General features: G+C 43.2%; 1 protein-coding gene across 1 annotated transcript in view; it reads right to left on the bottom strand.

Annotated features, from left to right (window-relative positions):
- The window catches only part of OPRL1 (opioid related nociceptin receptor 1), an 86,655-nt gene extending 70,969 nt beyond the window's left edge, over nucleotides 1-15,686 (bottom strand). The window contains exon 1 of the mRNA XM_033914178.1: nucleotides 15,577-15,686. Coding sequence (XP_033770069.1) covers nucleotides 15,577-15,686 — 110 coding nt within the window. The remainder of the gene's footprint in view (nucleotides 1-15,576) is intronic.
- Nucleotides 15,687-17,673: the final 1,987 nt, after the last annotated feature.

Below are 17,673 nucleotides of genomic sequence, written 5' to 3'. Positions count from 1 at the left end.
GAGGTAGTGGGGGGGCAGCAGGCCTTCAGGGTGGGGCGGGCAGGCAGACCTTGTTGAGGGGGGAGAGACAGGCCTTCAAGGGGGACAGGCAGGCCTTCGGGGGGGGGGGTGACAGGCCGTCGGGGGGGGACAGGCCTTCAAGGGGGACAGGCAGGCCGTCGGGGGGGTGCAGGCCTTCAAGGGGGACAGGCAGGCCTTCGGGGGGGATGACAGGCCATCGAGGGTGCAGGCCTTGGGGAGGGACAGGCCTTCAAGGGAGGACACAGACCTTCAAGGGGGGACAGGCAGGCAGGCCTTCAAGGGGGGGACAGGCCTTCGAGGGGGGTGTAGTTCTTCGGGGGGGGGGGTGCAGGCCTTCGGGGGTGGGATGCAGACCTTTAAGGGGAGGACAGGCCTTCAGGGGAGGGGGGGCCCTGGTGTAGAAGTACACGGAGGGAAGGGGGAGGGGTTCAAAGAGATATGCATATGCCGGACTTTGGGTGGGAAGAAATAATGGGTCTGAAAATAGAGGAGAGAGAGAGACAGATGATGGACATGGGTTTTAGAGAGGGAAGGAACAGAAAGGGAGAGAAGTTGGACACAAGGGATGGTGTGGAGGGGGGGATAGAGATACTGGTTAGGAGGGTAGTTGGGAAAAGAAAGAGAGAGATGGTGGACCCCGGGGTGGTGGGGAAGGAGGGAGAGTTGCTGGATGAAAGGGTAGTTAAGAAAAGGTGGATCTGTGGAGGGAGACAAAAAAAGGAAAGATGCCAGACATCCGGGGGAGACAAGGGAAACGGAAGGGGAGGACAGAGATGGCAGATGGATGGTTAGCATGGAGAAAGAAGAAAGAAGGAGACATTGGCAAGCAAGTTATCAGAAGACAACCAGAGCCTTGGACCAACAAGATTTGAAAAATAACCAGACAACAAAAAGGTAGAAAAACTAATTTTATTTTCTGTTTTGTGATTACAATATGTCAGATTTGAAATGTGTATCCTGCCAGAGCTGGTGTTAGACCGCAAACGTGAGCTAGGATTTAACAGAGAGAGGAAAAGTCCTTTTTGTTTCTTTATTTTATTTACACCACAGCGCCAGTGTGGTTAGGAGAAGCCAAAGGAGGGTGAAAAAGCTATAAAATAAACCCACCAGGATGTTTGAAAAAAACACCCAATTGGGCAGGAAAATCGAATCGATAAACCAATTTAATAGGCTGAATCGAATCGAAATTTTTTTTCCTGAATCTGGCAGCACTAGTTTGTGCTACTGTCTTAGACTTTATGACCTGGGATTGGGGAGAGATGGCATCCTCAGTACTTTATAATGCAAGTGAAATGAGGATTTGGTCAGATTTTTGAAGGGTCTGCACTCTGCAGAAGAAAAATATTGTATAGGCCGGGGACATGAGACAGCAGGAAATGGGAACTTTTCTTCCTTCTATTTTTGTGAATGGCAAGGCTGAAAATGTCAGAGAGTTCAGTTAAAATATGTGCTTTATAAGAAAATATAATAATGTGTTTTATAAAGTTTATAGCATTGCTGGCCTACCCGGTGAGGTGTTCCTAGTGGTGGTGGTGGCAGCGTGTCAATGTGTTGAGAGGAAGAGGTGATCTGGGAAATTCTGCTGAGTAAACTCCGGGCCCATTTCCACTCCCCAGTTAGTCCACTCCACTCAACTGGTTCACACACTGAGTGGGTCTTTGGGTGTTGTTCCTGGTAGTTGTTTTGGGATCTCTTCCAGTGGTTTGTCAGCATCTCCTTCTGGTCCAAGGAAGGAAACTTTATTAACCTTAGCACTGACCTACAGAATATGTTTGTAACAGCGCTGCTTGTGTGGCATTAGTCTATGTAGTGATCGAAAGAAAAAACCAGACCTTTGCACATTTTTGCACTATATGGTGGGTGTATGAGGAGATTCACATTTCCTGCACAGCTAAGTCCATGTGAAGTTACCTTGTGCTGTATTTGACATCTAGCAAAGTCTCTGATTGGAAGGAAAGATCTCAGCTTAAAAATGAAGTGGCCAGAAGTTATAGCGTAGCTGATAGCGTAGCTGGTTTTAAGAAAGGTTTGGACAAATTCCTGGAGGAAAAGTCCATAGTCTGTTATTAAGAAATGGGGGAACATCTGCTTGCCCTGGATCGGTAGCATGGAATGTTGCTACTCTTTGGGTTTTGACCAGGTACTAGTGACCTGGAATGGCTTCCATGAAAATGGGTTACTGGGCATGATGGACCATTGGTCTGACCCAGTTAGGCTATTCTTATGTTATGTTCTCATCTGTAGGGGCCTTTGTTTTCACTTCTTATTTTAATGTATTTTTTTTCTGGACACATACCAGTGTTTTTTATAATGGGAACAAAAATGGAAGAGAATTAATGTGTGTGGAATGGGGGGGTAACTAATTTCTTTAGCTAAATAATTCAATCCACCTCAACCAGACATAGGAGAACTCACGCACCATTCACACACCCTCCAACCAAAAACGTCAAAAGAAAAAAACAGTTCGACAACCTCCTAGCCATTCGAGCTGCAACACTCGACCCCCAACTCTACAACCTATTGACCTCGACCACAAACTACAAAACCTTCAAAAAAGAAATAAAAACCCTTCTATTCAAAAAACACATAAAACCGAACTAACACAATCAGAACTGTCCCAAGCATCACCTGCAACTACTCCATATGTACTTCTGATGTCATGACAATTCAGACATAATTTGTTATGTTATGGTATGTTTGGAATAATGGTTACATATATGAGGTTCAATAAAAGAAAAATTTCAGTGCCTGTTTCTATTATGACCATTTATTCAGTTTCATGGTTATTACAAAAAATATTTTTTTACATGGGGGGGTGTCAAAAAATTATGGGCCCCGGGTGCCACATACCCTAGGTACGCCACTGATTGATGCCCCTGTATAAGACTTTGGTGAGACCTTCTGCCTCTTCTAGTTCCTTTTTGGTTTAATGTCCCCTTCCCAAAATTTAAATGATGTATCCATCTTTACCCTTTAGTATGTCCTTTTTATTTGTCTTCCTTTTGATTTTTTACAATGTTATTACCTTTGAAGCATTTGTACAAATGTTTTCATTTTATATACACCGCCTAGGTACTTAGGCAGTATATCAAATACAATAAACTTGAAACTAGAATATTGTGTTCAGTTCTGGATGTCGCACCTACAAAAACATATAAAAAGGATGGAGTCGGTCCAGAGGAAGGCTACTAAAATGGTGCGTGGTCTTCGTCATAAGGCATATGGGGACAGACTTAAAGATCTCAATCTATATACTTTGGAGGAAAGGCGGGAGAGGGGAGATATGATAGGGACGTTTAAATACCTATGTGATGTAAATGCGCATGAGTCAAGTCTCTTTTGAAAGGAAGCTCTGGAATGAGAGGGCATAGGATAAAGTTAAGAGGTGATAGGCTCAAGAGTAATCTAAGGAAATACTTTTTTACAGAAAGGGTGGTAGATGCTTGGAACAGTCTCCTGGAAGAGGTGGTGGAGATAGAAAATGTGTCTGATTTCAAGAAAGCCTGGGATAGTCATGTGAGATCTCTTTGAGAGAGGAAGAGATAATGGTTACTGTGGATGGGCAGACTGGATGGGCCATTTGGTCTTTATCTGCCATCATGTTTCTATGTTCCTATGTTTACTTCCACTTTCCAATATCAATCAGTTGTTATATGGAATAGCATTCCATCAAAAGTGAGACAGATTATGAATTATCTCAAATTTAGAAAGATAGTCAAGGCAATATTTTTTTGAGGAATATCTAAACTGGTTTGAATTTGGAAAGTATAAGGAAGAAATATATGAATTTTTTTTAAATTACTTTTATGTAATTTCTGAATGTCTCTTGTTATTCAGTATTAAATTTGTAATCCGCATCGAGCTGAGAGTTTAATGGCACAGTGTGCGACAGCCTCAAAGAAAGCGAACAGAATGTTGGGTATCATTAAAAAGGGTATCACAACCAGGACGAAGGAAGTCATCATGCCGCTGTATCGTGCAATGGTGCGCCCACGTCTGGAATATTGTGTCCAGTACTGGTCGCCGTACCTCAAGAAGGACATGGCAGTACTTGAGGGGGTCCAGAGAAGAGCAACTAAACTGATAAAAGGTATGGAAAACTTTTCATACGCTGACAGGTTGAAAATGCTGGGGCTGTTCTCCCTGGAAAAGCGGAGACTTAGAGGAGACATGATAGAAACCTTCAAAATCCTGAAGAGCATAGAAAAGGTAGACAGGGACAGATTCTTCAGACTGTGGGGAACCACAAGTACAAGGGGTCACTCAGAGAAGTTGAAAGGGGACAGGTTTAGAACAAATGCTAGGAAGTTCTTTTTTACCCGGAGGGTGGTGGACATATGGAACGCGCTTCCGGAGGCTGTGATAGGCCAGAGCACACTACAGGGGTTCAAGGAAGGTTTAGATAGGTTCCTAAAAGATAAGGGGATTGAGGGGTACAGATAGAAGTAAAGGTAGGTTATAGAAATGGTCAGAAACCACTTCACAGGTCATAGACCTGATGGGCCGCCGCGGGAGCGGTCCGCTGGGCGCGATGGACCTCTGGTCTGATCCAGTGGAGGCAACTTCTTATGTTCTTATAAGTACTGTATTGCATTGTACATCAATGCATTACCAAAAGTTAGAGGAGGGACTACCGGTAGCAGAACAGATGAAACAAAACCAATTTTACCATTTGTCTGAAACAAGGGAAGAGAATGGAAGGCATTGATCTAATTATATAAGCTTGGTATGAGATGCCAGAGTGCAAGAGGTTTTGAGGGTCAAACTCAAAGTAGAATAGCTCAGAGCCAGAACATTTATTGACTCAACAAGCACTTCCATTTCATCCTCATGTCTAATTGAAAAGTACAGCATGATGGAAATTTAAGTAGTAATTAGAAACTGGAAGTGCCCAGAGTTTGCATCACACTGTGTGTAGAAGGGTGAAGAGCTCTCAGGTGTGAGCACGAGAAATGTTTAATTATAGAAGCTAAACGTTTATAATCTTTTATTTCTTTCATAGGTAGTATAGTTAGATTGTGAGCCCTTTGGGACAGAGAGGGAAATTCAAAGTACCTGATTAGATTTTTGGCCATTACTTAAGTCAATTTAATTGTTTTTAAACAGCTTCGAATCCTTTGGGAGATTTAGCAGTGTATGTTTTATGCTTTATTGACATTTGATATACCGCTTAAGCATATTACAGATCTAAACGGTTTACAATAAAGTATATAAGACGCCATATTAAATTAAATTAAACAACATTCTTTACTAATGTGAATAGTGAGGTGTAGGGAGAGGACGATCCATAGGAAAAGCACTGCAAAAAGGTTTCTACATCCCAGTTGTTGCTGTCGTACGGATGTTGCCGTGTCTCAGTGGGGGTCTCAGAGCAGCAAAACCTAGACAACCATAACAATCATGATGCCAGTGATGGAAGCTCAGGTTTCTACATCCCAATAACCGGGAGTCAACCACAAGACAACTGAGTCTTTCGCAAGTAGGAGTCCCACCTCAACACAGATAATAAAAATCACATTAAAGAATCTACTGAAATATTTTCTTCTTAACTATAATATCTGGTTTTGTGCACCAAGTTTTTTATAGGGCTAAGAATGTCCCAGGCGATCACAACTTCCTCAATATCAAGTTTCAAGTTTATTCAAAAAATTTATAAACCACCCAATCGGCCTTCTAGGCGGTGAACATTATGTTAAAAACATATATGGGGTAACTATACATCTTTTAAAACAATAATCATTATTTAAAACATTTAAAAACAATACAAAAACAAACAGGAACAAAAAAGGGAAGGATAGAACTACAATTTATCAAGTAAGAAAGAGAACATAGAGGGGAAAGAACAAAAGGGAGGGTATCTAAAAGTAGAATAAAACTATGTAGCCCTAAAAAGGGCATTTAGGTCTTAAAAGCATCAAGAAAAATAAATGTTTTTAATTTTGTTTTAAAATGGTGAAGAGTTGATTCTTCCCGTAAGTGGACCGGAATATTATTCCAAAGAGATGGAGCGCTGACAGACAAAATGGTAGACCTCACTGTGTTGATAAACTTCAGAAATGAAACAGAGAGCAGATTTTTAGAAGAAGATCTTAGAATCTTAGAAGAACTATAGGGAATAAGAAGGTTATCCACAAAATTTTCAGGGTCATGATCCTAGTGTTTTTCTGGCATACAAAGAACGACTCAGGAAACTGGGATTGTTTACCCTCGAGAAGAGAAGACTGAGAGGGGATTTGACAGAGACTTTTAAAATATTAAAAGGATTTGATATAATAGACCAAGAAGCAGCATTGCTAACATTTTCTGATGTGACACAGACAAGAGGTCATAGCCTGAAACTGAGTGGCAGCAGGTTCAGGACAAATGTCAGGAAGTTCTGTTTCACACAGCGAGTGGTGGGTGCTTGGAATGCACTCCCAGAGGAGGTTGTGGCGGAGACTACAATACTGAGATTCAAGCGCAGGTTGGATGCACACCTTCTTGCATATCATATTGAGGGATACGGTAAAGTCGGGTCTCCAGAAAGGAGTACCTAAATGGGCCGCCGCGTGTGCGGAGCACCGGACTAGATGGACCTCGGTCTGATCCGGTGAAGGCATTTCTTATGTTCTTATAACAATGATATAGGATTTATATAGCTTCCAGAGGACAACATATGCACTTGATTGTGCCTTTTTATATACTGTTTTTCTGACCCTAGAGCTGATGGTTTTTGGCTCGACCCCTCTATCAGTGAGTGTGGATTTGAGGATAGGGTCTCACTTTGGGAAGAATCGGGTTCTATGGTGGTGTCAATGGTTCCAACACCCTTGACACATGCTTAATGTACCTAAGGAAAAGCCATTCATAGGTCTTGCTGCCAATATGTTCTCAAAGAAAAGGGATAACCAAACTCCAGCCATCAGACACCAGAAGGAACAATATTTTTAAATCCTCCCCGAACTATATAGGTTAATATTCAAATGCACTTATTATGTGTCAAGTTTATTTAGTTGTCTAAGTGGTTTACACTGTAAAATAAGAGAAATTAAAACTTACATTATATAACAGCAAAGCAATGTTAAGCACCTGCTCTCTGGATATGTGCCACTAATTGGGCTATTCAGCAGCACAATCCAGATAATTGCAGAACTAGAGCAGAATCAGGGTGGTTCCACTCTGGAATTTATCCAGATTGCAGTGATATTCCACATGTTTATGTTTGTTTATTAAGCTCTTGATATACCACCTTTCAATACAAGAAAATCAAAGTGGTGTACACTGTACAAAAAACCCCCAAACAGAAACAGAACTACAAATATTGACTGAAAAGCCTAACTGGGAAGTAAGAAAACAGATATCAAACATAGAAATATGATGGCAAATAAAAGCCAAATGGCCTATCCAGTCTGCCCATCCATAGCATCCACTAACTCCTCCACGCCCTAAGAGATCCCACGTGGCTGTCCCATACTTTCTTTAATTCAGACAGTCTTTGTCTCTACCACCTCTACCAGGAGCCTATTCCACACACCTACCACCCTTTCTGTAAAAAAAAATATTTTCTTAGACTATTCCTGAGCCTAACACCTTTTAACTTCATCCTATGCCAGTGGTTCTCAACCCTGTCCTAGGGGACACCCCAGCCAGTCGAGTTTTCAAGATATCCCTAATGAATATGCATGAGAGAGATTTGCATACCTGCCACTTCCATTATATGCAAATATCTCTCATGCATATTCATTAGGGATATCTTGAAAACCTGACTGGCTGGGGGTCCAATGCCTTCTCATTCCAGAGCTTCCTTTCAAATGAGAGATTTGTCTCATGCGCATTTATGCAGGTATTTAAATGTCTCTTTCATATCTCCCCTCTCCCACCTTTACTCCAAAGTATACATTTTGAGATCTTTAAATCCATCCCCATATGCCTTATAATGAAGACCAAGCACCATTTTAATGGCCTTCCTCTGGACCAGCTCCATCCTTATTATATCTTTTTGAAGGTGCGGTCTCCAGAATTGTACACAATATTCTAAATGAGGTCTCACCAAAGTCTTATACAGGGGCATCAATACCTCCTTTTTTCTACTGGCCATACCTCTCCCTATACACTCTAGCATCCTTCTTGCTTTTGCCGTCATCTTTTCGACCTGTTTGGCCACCTTAAGATCATCACATACAATCACTCCCAAGTCTTCTTTTGTGCACAAAAGCTCTTCATCAACAAATGGGTGAATGCTGCTGAGAGCCTGAAACAAGTCTTCCTGTTTATAAAGAGCTTCCATAAATTGCAGTAACATAGTAGATGACGGCAGATAAAGACCCGAATGGTCCATCCAGTCTGCCCAACCTGATTCAATTTAAATTTTTTTTTTTTTCTTCTTAGCTATTTCTGGGCGAGAATCCAAAGCTTTACCCGGTACTGTGCTTGGGTTCCAACTGCCGAAATCTCTGTTAAGACTTACTCCAGCCCATCTACACCCTCCCAGCCATTGAAGCCCTCCCCTGCTCATCCTCCTCCAAACGGCCATACACAGACACAGACCGTACAGTAATGCTCAAAATTTTCAATAGGACTGTTCTGCATGTAGAGAAATGAGAAGATAGTTCCATAAAAATGGGGTGATGTAGAAGAATGAAGAGTGCCTGGTGAATTCAAGACAAGATCAGAAGACTAGTGGAATGGTGAGATGGTATTCAGTAGAGGAAGACAATGACTGGGTAGGGGTATCAAAATGTATCAAAGAGGATAAGTAGGATGGAGTCAGAGTGGAGCACCTTATGGGTCAGTGTTATGATCTTTTGTTGTATCCTGTACATAACGGGGAATCAATGATAATAAATTAGGTATGGGGTAACTTGGTCATGGAGACAGGCATGAGCAAGGACTCGACATATATATTCTGAACAGACTGTAGATGTTTGATAAGAGAATAAATGATATTATAATAGTTAATTGTAGATGCAACTAGGAGTACAGATAAATGGCACACCAAAGTAACTGTGGACAGACTAAATATAGTGCAAGGCTAGAAAACTTGACCAAAGAACAGATTTCATATTACTACATCAGGATACCTTAGGACAGGAAAAAACTGTCCTAAGGTATCTCAGTGGTGGACAGAATATTGCCTAACTGCATTATCCAGATACAAGGGAGTGCTTAAAAGTTCTTAGTCCAACCAACCAACTTCCTAAATTCTGAGCGTTATTTTGCCACTATAGCAGAAAAGAGTGCTATCGTTAAGTGCCAATTTGCAGAAATGAAATTCTGTGATTGACATTATTTCAGATCATTGATTGAACCATATCCACGTCATTCTCTTCTTGGTTGGACTGAGAACTTTTCAGCACCCCCTCATAGTAGTGTCAAATATCTGGACTGTGGCAGCTGAATATGGACCTGATCTTTTTCTTGTATACTCTTACACTGATCAAAACTGATTCTGAAAATGTTAACGCAAAGCAGTGGCGTACCTAGGGTATGTGGCACCCGGGGCCCATCATTTTTTGACACCCCCCCCCCCCCCCCATGTAAAAATTTTTTTTTTTTTGCAATAACCATGAAATGGAATAAATGGTCAGAATAGAAACAGGCAGTGAAAATTTTCTTTTATTGAACCTCATATATGTAACCATTATTCCAAACATAACAAAACATAAATTATGTCTAAATTGTCATGACATTAGAAGTACATATGGAGTAGTTGCAGGCAGTGGCGTACTTAGGGTATGTGGCACCCAGGGCCCATCATTTTTTGACACCCCCCCCCATCTATATGAAAAATATGATTTTTAGTACCAATCTACATATCGCACCACGAGTGTACCTAGGAAAAGGCTGCATCTTAAACACTGCAGTGAGCACTAGAACACCAACACATACATTGTAAAACTAAACAAGCCAGATCCCGCACAGTCAATTGGTCCTGTAGTCAATGCCAACTGAAAACTATGTCTTTTTCATACACACAGAACAGAGATACACCCTCGCCCAAAATGGAATAATCACAAACTAAAAATAGAAATATGTAGACAAAAGTTAAACTGATCCGCCAAGAAACCAGACCCTGGATACAATGCAACACCACAAAAAACAGTAACACATGTCCTCTAATACAGTGCAAAATATAAAGACAGTAGATGTAAATTTGAAAAAACTGATACATAACAATCACCACTTTATAAATTAACAAATAAAAATAAAACAAATAATGAGATATAAAAAAATACAATTTTATTGGACTAATCCCTGTAAGCTCGGTCCCCATCCCCGCAAACCACCTGATTCCATCCACACAAGCCTTGAATTGTTTATATTAAAGTATAAAAAGAAACAATATTCTGTACAATTGTCAATTTATAAATCAGCGTCTTCTCCCCACTCTCTTCCCCATTTCCCTTCAGCATCCTCAGCCCACTCTCTCTCCACTTTCCTTCAGCGCACGCACATAAAAACAAGCAAGTAATTTTATATCATTTTCATTCTATTCATTCATAGAAATTAAAGTCTAGATAATGCCAGTCACATAACAAAACATGATTTTACAAAAATAATTCCCTGCAGTCAAGCCTGCAAGGATTATTAGATGTCTTTCAGCAGTTCCCCTCCCTCCCTCCCCCTTACCTTTGTGGCCAAGTCAAAATGATCTACCAACAATAAAATTTTAAAAACACAAAGCACGCTGTACGCAGAGAAAATGTTAATTATCATTTATATTCCGCGGGTTTTCAAAGAGGTCAAGGCAGATGACTTTATGCAATGTCACCTCAGTAACAACTATACAAAAATAGACAAATATTCCCCCTCCCTTTTTACTAAACTGCGATAGCGGTTTTTAGCGTAGGGAGCTGCGCTGAATGCCCCACGCTACTCTCGACGCTCATAGGCTCCCTGCGCTAAAAAACTCTATTGCGGTTTAGTAAAAGGAGGCCATAGTGCAAAATATAGACAGCAGATATAAATTTTCAAAACGGACACATTTTGATCACTAAGTTGAAAATAAAATCATTTTTCCTACTTTTTTGTCTGGTGATTTCATGAGTCTCTGGTCCTTCTTCTGATCCTTCTTCTTTCTCTCTCCCCCTGGCTCCCCTCTTTATTTCTGCCTTTCTTTCTCTCTCCTCCTGGCCCCCCTCTTTCTTTCTGCCTTTCTTTCTCTCCCCCTTGACCCCCCTCTTTATTTCTGCCTTTCTTTCTCTCCCCTTGGTCCCCCTCTTTCTTTCTGCCTTTCTTTCTCTCTCCCCCTGGCCCTCCTCTTTCTTTCTGCCTTTCTTTCTCTCCCCCTTGACCCCCTCTTTATTTCTGCCTTTCTTTCTCTCCCCTTGGTCCCCCTCTTTATTTCTGCCTTTCTTTCTCTCCCCTTGGTCCCCCTCTTTCTTTCTGCCTTTCTTTCTCTCTCCCCCTGGCCCCCCTCTTTATTTTTTCCTTTCTTTCTCTCTCCCCCTATCCTGCACAAAGCCATCGTGCCGATTTCTCCACTTCCACGATTCTTTCCCTACCCTCACCCCCAAGCCAGCAGCCGATTTCTCCCTGCTCCTTCCCCGATGTCCTGAACTTCATCGGGCAGCAGCAGCATTCACAATTCACTGATGTTGCCCGCTTCAGGCCTTCCTCTCTGTCGGGTCCTGTCTTCATGAAAACTGGAAGTAGGCAGGACCCGGCAGAGAACAAGGCCTGAAGCCGGCAACAGCAGCGAATTGTAAACGCTGCTGCTGCCCGAAGAAGGTAATGGAGCACCGAGGCAGTCCGCTTCTCCCCCCCCCCAGCCGAACCCCCGCTGACCCTCCTATCTCCCCCCCCCCCCGTGAACCTTTCCGACCTTCCCAGCGAGAGCAGCAAACCTCCTTCGCGGCTTTCTCCTTCCTCGGCCGCGTTACTGATGACGTCATCAGTGATGCGGCAGAGGGAGGATAAAGCCGACGCTACTGGAGGGAGGTTTGCTGCTTTCGCTGGGAGGGTCAGAAAGGTTCACTTGGGGGGGGGGAGAGAGATAGGATGGTCAGCGGGGTTTCGGCTGGGAGGGGGGAGAAGCGGTCTGCCTTGGTGCTCCAAGGCCTGGCGCCATTACCTTTTTCGATAATGGCGCCGATGCTGCTTTCGCTGGGAGGGTAGGAGCGCGATAGGGACCGGGCCAGCTGTGCACCCCCCCTAAGGCGGCACCCGGGATGGACCTCCCCCTCGCCCTCCTTGGTACGCTACTGCCCTGGGGAAACAGCCTGCAACAAGATCGCGCGATGCCAGAGATTTTTGCCTGCTTCGGCTGTTTCCTCCGCCGCGGTCCCGCCCCTCCTCTGACATCAGAGGAGGGGCAGGACCGTGGCGGAGGAAACAGTCGAAGCAGGCAAAGATCTCTGGCATCGCGATCTTGCTGCAGGCTGTTTCCAGACGCGACACCCGGCGCAGGGGGGGGTAACTGGACCGGACCGGGAGCACCCCCTCAGGGCTTGGTACCCGGGGCGGACCGCCCCCCCCCTTGGTACGCCACTGACGCAAAGCAACTGGTTCATTTAAGGTTCTCTTCATCAGCTGTGGTTGAACTCTGACCTCATCCCAAGAGCTCAGGGTCTGGCACTGCAGTTTATACTATATTATCAGAAATTCTTTTTTCTATGAGTAAGAGGTCATTTTTGGCCAGAAAAGCAAAGTCTTCACTGACCACAATGTAAAACCATCTGAAAAGAAAGCTGACCTACTTTACACTCAAAATATTAATGGCTCACATGATTAGCAAGCTCCATAGAAGTAGAAAAACAAGACATGATTTTTCTGGGAGATGCTTTGGCTTTATGAATTAAATAAATTGCTTTGGCAATTATAAATTAAATAAAAATAGAGGCCCCCCTTTATCAAGCTGCATTAGGATTTTTATTGCAGGCCGCTGCAATGAAAGCTCTAGCGCTCATAGAATTCCTATGAGTGTCGGAGCTTTACCGCAGTGACTCGCAATAAAAAACTCTAACACAGCTTGATAAAAGGGAGCCGAAATCAGAGTGGCTATCTAAAATCTAAAGATTACTTGGTTCTAGAAGAAAGAGTTCTTGATCAGTGCTGCTTCATGATTTTGCCAACTGAAATCAGCACTGTGGGTACCAAAATGTATCAGAATGCAATAATCATTAATTCAGCACTGTTCCAAAATCTCACTTCTGGAGCATGGTAACTTGGTAGCTCTGTCATTATAAGCAGATCTTGGGAAAAATCAGAATAAAATAAAGGAGATAAATGAAAATATTTTATATGCTCTCTCTCTCTCTGTTTTAACGCTAAAGACATGATTTGTTGTGGCACAAGCTCCTCCCTGAAAAGCCGCTTGGATGTCTCGCTGCCATCTCAAACTGAATATGGCTAAAACTGAACTCCTTATCTTTCCGTCTAAACTCACCTTCCCCCTCTAGCCATTCTCTTTTTCTGTGAATAACACTATCCTCCTCCCTGTATCGTCGGCTCACAACCTTGGGATGATCTTTGACTCCTCTCTCTTCTCTGCTCAGATCCAACAAACCGCCAAATCCTGTCGCTTCCTTCTTTATATTACCAAAATCTGTCCTCTTCTCTCTGAACACACTACCAAAACCCTTGTCCACGCTCTCATCACCTGGCACTTAGACTACTGCAACGTACTTCTCTCAGGCCTCCCGCGCTCCCGTCTCTTGCCTCTTCAATCCGTTTAAATTTCTGCTGCACAACTCATATTCTATGAGAGCCGCTGTTCTCACGTTGCCCCTCTCCTCAAGTCACTTCATTGGCTCCCCATCTATTTCCAAATACAGTTTAAACTCCTCTTGCTGACTTGCAAGTGCATTCACTCTGAAGCCCCATGATATTCTCCTCACTTAGCTGCCCCACCCCCCCACCACCACCGTGACCTCCGTTCATCGGGCAAGCCCTTCTTATCTGTACCCTTCTCTTCCACTGCCAACTCCAGACTCTGTCCCTTCTTTCTTGCGGCGCCGTATGCCTGGAACAGGCTGCCTGAATCAGTATGTCGTGCTCCATCCCTGGCAGTGTTCAAATCCAAACTAAATGCCCACTTTTTTGAAACTGTTTTCAACTCTTAACTCCCATTCACTGCTGTCAGATACCTATACCCACTATAATCTCTCCAGCCCTGAAATGTCCTGTCTAAATTAGATTGTAAGCTCTTCTGAGCAGGGACTGTCTATTGTATGTTAAAATGTACAGCGCTGCGTATGCCTTTTCAACGCTATAGAAATAATAAATAGTAATAGTAGTAGTAATGTCACAAGTCCCTCAGGTTTTCTTCATTCACTGTGCAACAGCTGCTTGTTGTATTCTGTTAAGGGGAAATAAATTCTTCAGGACTGCACCACAGAGAAACTTCCCAGGCTACAGAAAGAACCAAAAGCCCTGAAACTGAAGTCAATAGGTACGCATTTGTCCTGCCACTATGTGGTAGGGGGGCCACTTGGCTCCAGGACAAAAGGGACTGGTGATCTAGTCCTGGTTTTCCTCAAAGAGGATCTTCTGAAAGCTGGTTTTTATCACCTGGAGCAAGCTGGCACCTTCTGTCACTTATACAGGGAGAGATCAGGTTTCCAGGGATACTGGTGAGGAGAGATCTTTCTGCAATTACTGGATGGCTCTGAGAGGAGGAAGTATCAAACTCAGGAGCAACATCAGAAAATATTTCTTAATAGAGACAATGCTAGAGGCATAGAATGAATTCCCAAGGAAGTACACAGAGGATCCCTAGTTACAAAGTGGTACAGAGAAAGTTACTACTATTAGTCATTTCTATAGCGTTACTAGACATACACAGCACTGCACCCATTATATGCAGGTATTTTCTCTGTCCATGGTGGGCTCATAATCTACCCCCCCCCCCCTTTTATCAAGCTGCGCTACAGGTTTTTAGCGTGGGCTGGTGTGGTAAATGCTCCAACATTTAGAATTCCTATGAGCATCAGAACGCTTGCCTCACTGGCCCGCGTTATAAACCTCCAGCGCAACTTGATAAAAGGAGGGGTGCGTTTTTTTGTAGCTGGGACAACGGAGGGTTCATGACTTGTCCAGAGTCACAAGGAGCTGCAGTGGAAATTAAACCCAGTTCCCCAAGCGCTCCCTCAGCTGCACTAAGCATTAGGCTACTCCAGCACTCCAAAGATGAACCAGGTCTGACCCCCTACTCCAGAAATGAAATTGGGCAGATGAGATGGTCTCACATTCTGTGCTTCTGTGACAGATAAGAGGGGAATGAGTTTTCAATTTACAGTCAATGACAGGGCTCCCAGAGACTGATGACTTAAAGCAAGAGCAGTGCACATAGAGGGGGAGGAAATATCTGATTTAATTTATTTCCATCAATAAAAAGCATAATAAAGGACATATGCAAACATAATAATATAGCAATTATATTTGGAAAGCAACTCCATTGAACTAAGTTGCTTATTTAGACCTGTGTCACAGGAAGTGAATGATTATGTCAGAGGGCTGATCAATCAGGGTATCTCCGTAGCCCATAATTCAACAGGACCCTTCATTTCTTTCTAAAAGGGCAGCTTTGATACAATAAAGGTGGTGGTGGTGATGGTTGTAGGGGGGGTCTCTTACCTGATGATGACGTACATGACGCCACAGTTGCCTACCAGCCCCACCACACACACGATTAGGTAGACCATCACGATCGTGATTTTCATACCCATTGGAAGGGAGCTGGCCATGGTGCTATTATAGAACCAGCTGCTGGGCAGAGCACTTAGATTCAACAGCCAGGAGTCATTCGGCATCCTGTTCCAATAGGGGCCTCCAAAATCAGGGGTATGGAGCACAGAGTCCATCCTGAAGCAGCCTGCCCTGGGACGCAATCTGCAGTACATATATAACACAGTGCACAAGGCTATGAAATAATGCAAATTCAGCTTGAAATTCTTATCACTGCTGTTCAGATAAAGCAGAGAAAGAGATACTAAGGACAGATAATATGTATCTTCTAAATCATGTCTGCTCCATACTATAGTATATATTGAGCTTGGGCTACATAATATATGGCATACGGTGCAGCTATTCTGATGTAGTTCTGTTGTATTTCCTTCTGCTTAATAAAATAGATTTGAACATAAAGGCAGAATGCAGAAGATCTTTGTATGTACCACAGATCTTTGCATTCAGTAGGTGCCAGTTATACAGAATAACTTATGCTGCATTTACAATATTAGAAGACAAATGAGTCTGCAATGCCCATTCTGTCTCTACATCCCCAGCAGTCCCTTGTCTTCTGCAACATACAGAAATTTGGAAGCAAAGAGCTTAGACACGGAGTCTGCTCTCTGTCTGTCTTTCCTGCTCTGGGATCCAGGGCTCCCGTTCATTACAGATAAATCTGCTGCACCTATAGAAAGTTAAAAGGAGAAAGCTCTCACCTCAGTCTGTCTGTCCTTCTGCCTCAAAGAAGGACGTGCTGCATCCCCAGAAACAGGTACCAGAGAGAGAGAGAGAGCCAGGGATAGTCTGAGTGCATGAAAGACCATCGGAGACACAGGTTTCAAGGAGGGGAGAGAAAAAGCAGGGAGAAAGGGAGGGAGGGGCTGGTTCACAGCAATTCTCTAACCCAAACAAAAAGCTAACTCCTTGCTCTCATCAAACAGGGAATGGCTGTGCAACTGGCATCTGCTGCTGGAACAGCCACCGCAGCTCCTGACACAGATGTCAGAGAATATACATACAGAGGCAGATCAGCGCATTGTTTTAAATCAAGAGAACACGCAACATACAGACACACACACAAACAGTGATCCCAGTACACTGTGATATATCAAGAGAACACACAACATGCAGAGAGACAAACACACATACACAGCAGTCCCAGTACACAGAACATACAGCATGCAGAGACACAAACTCACACACACACACACAGAGGGATCCCAGTACACTGTGGTATATCAACAGAAAATATAACATACAGAGATACACATACACATATACTCAGGAGTCCCAGTACACAGAACACACAACATGCAGAGACCCAAGCACACACAGGGATCCCAGTACACTATGATATATCAACAGAACATGCATCATGCAGACACTTACACACAGGGATCCCAGTACCATGTTCATATAGAAAATTATCCAGTTGCTCACTTGATTTTCAGCATGAGTGTGGCCTCATGATCCTTCTGAGCTTTTGGAGTTTATGCAGGAGGTGTCAGACAAGTTTTCATCTTATAGACTTTGGGGCCAATATTGAAACGGCAGGAGGGAGGCCGGCTAACTTCCGTGGTTGGCGCTGACTGCCAGTATCCAATGCCTGATCTTTTCCAGTGACTGGCATGGAATATCTGGTCTACTTTTAGCTGGCTCGGACTTAGCTAGCTTAACACTCCATGCCCCAGTTAGATTGTGAGCCTGCCAGGCAGATAGGGAAAATACTTAAGAGTATCTGCCTAGTTTATTATCTTTTACCTCTCTGCTTTGGTAAATATGCTTCTGGAAAATGTATATGCTTGCTTCTGAGGACATCATTAGTGATTGATTCCATAGCTACACTGTGCATACATCCCTCTCTATCTGATACTTATGCCCATTGTACTCTGAAAACTGTATATTTATTTATTTTAGATATTTATATACCGCCTATCAAGATTTTAAATGGTTTAACTACAGCCTCAATGAAATGATAATATTATAGCTATTTTTCTTATGCAC

The sequence above is a fragment of the Geotrypetes seraphini genome, chromosome 11, assembly GCF_902459505.1.
Source record: "Geotrypetes seraphini chromosome 11, aGeoSer1.1, whole genome shotgun sequence".
Lineage (NCBI taxonomy): Eukaryota > Metazoa > Chordata > Amphibia > Gymnophiona > Dermophiidae > Geotrypetes > Geotrypetes seraphini.
The sequence above is the reverse complement of the archived record's forward strand: the minus strand, read 5'-3'. Positions and strand labels throughout refer to the sequence as shown.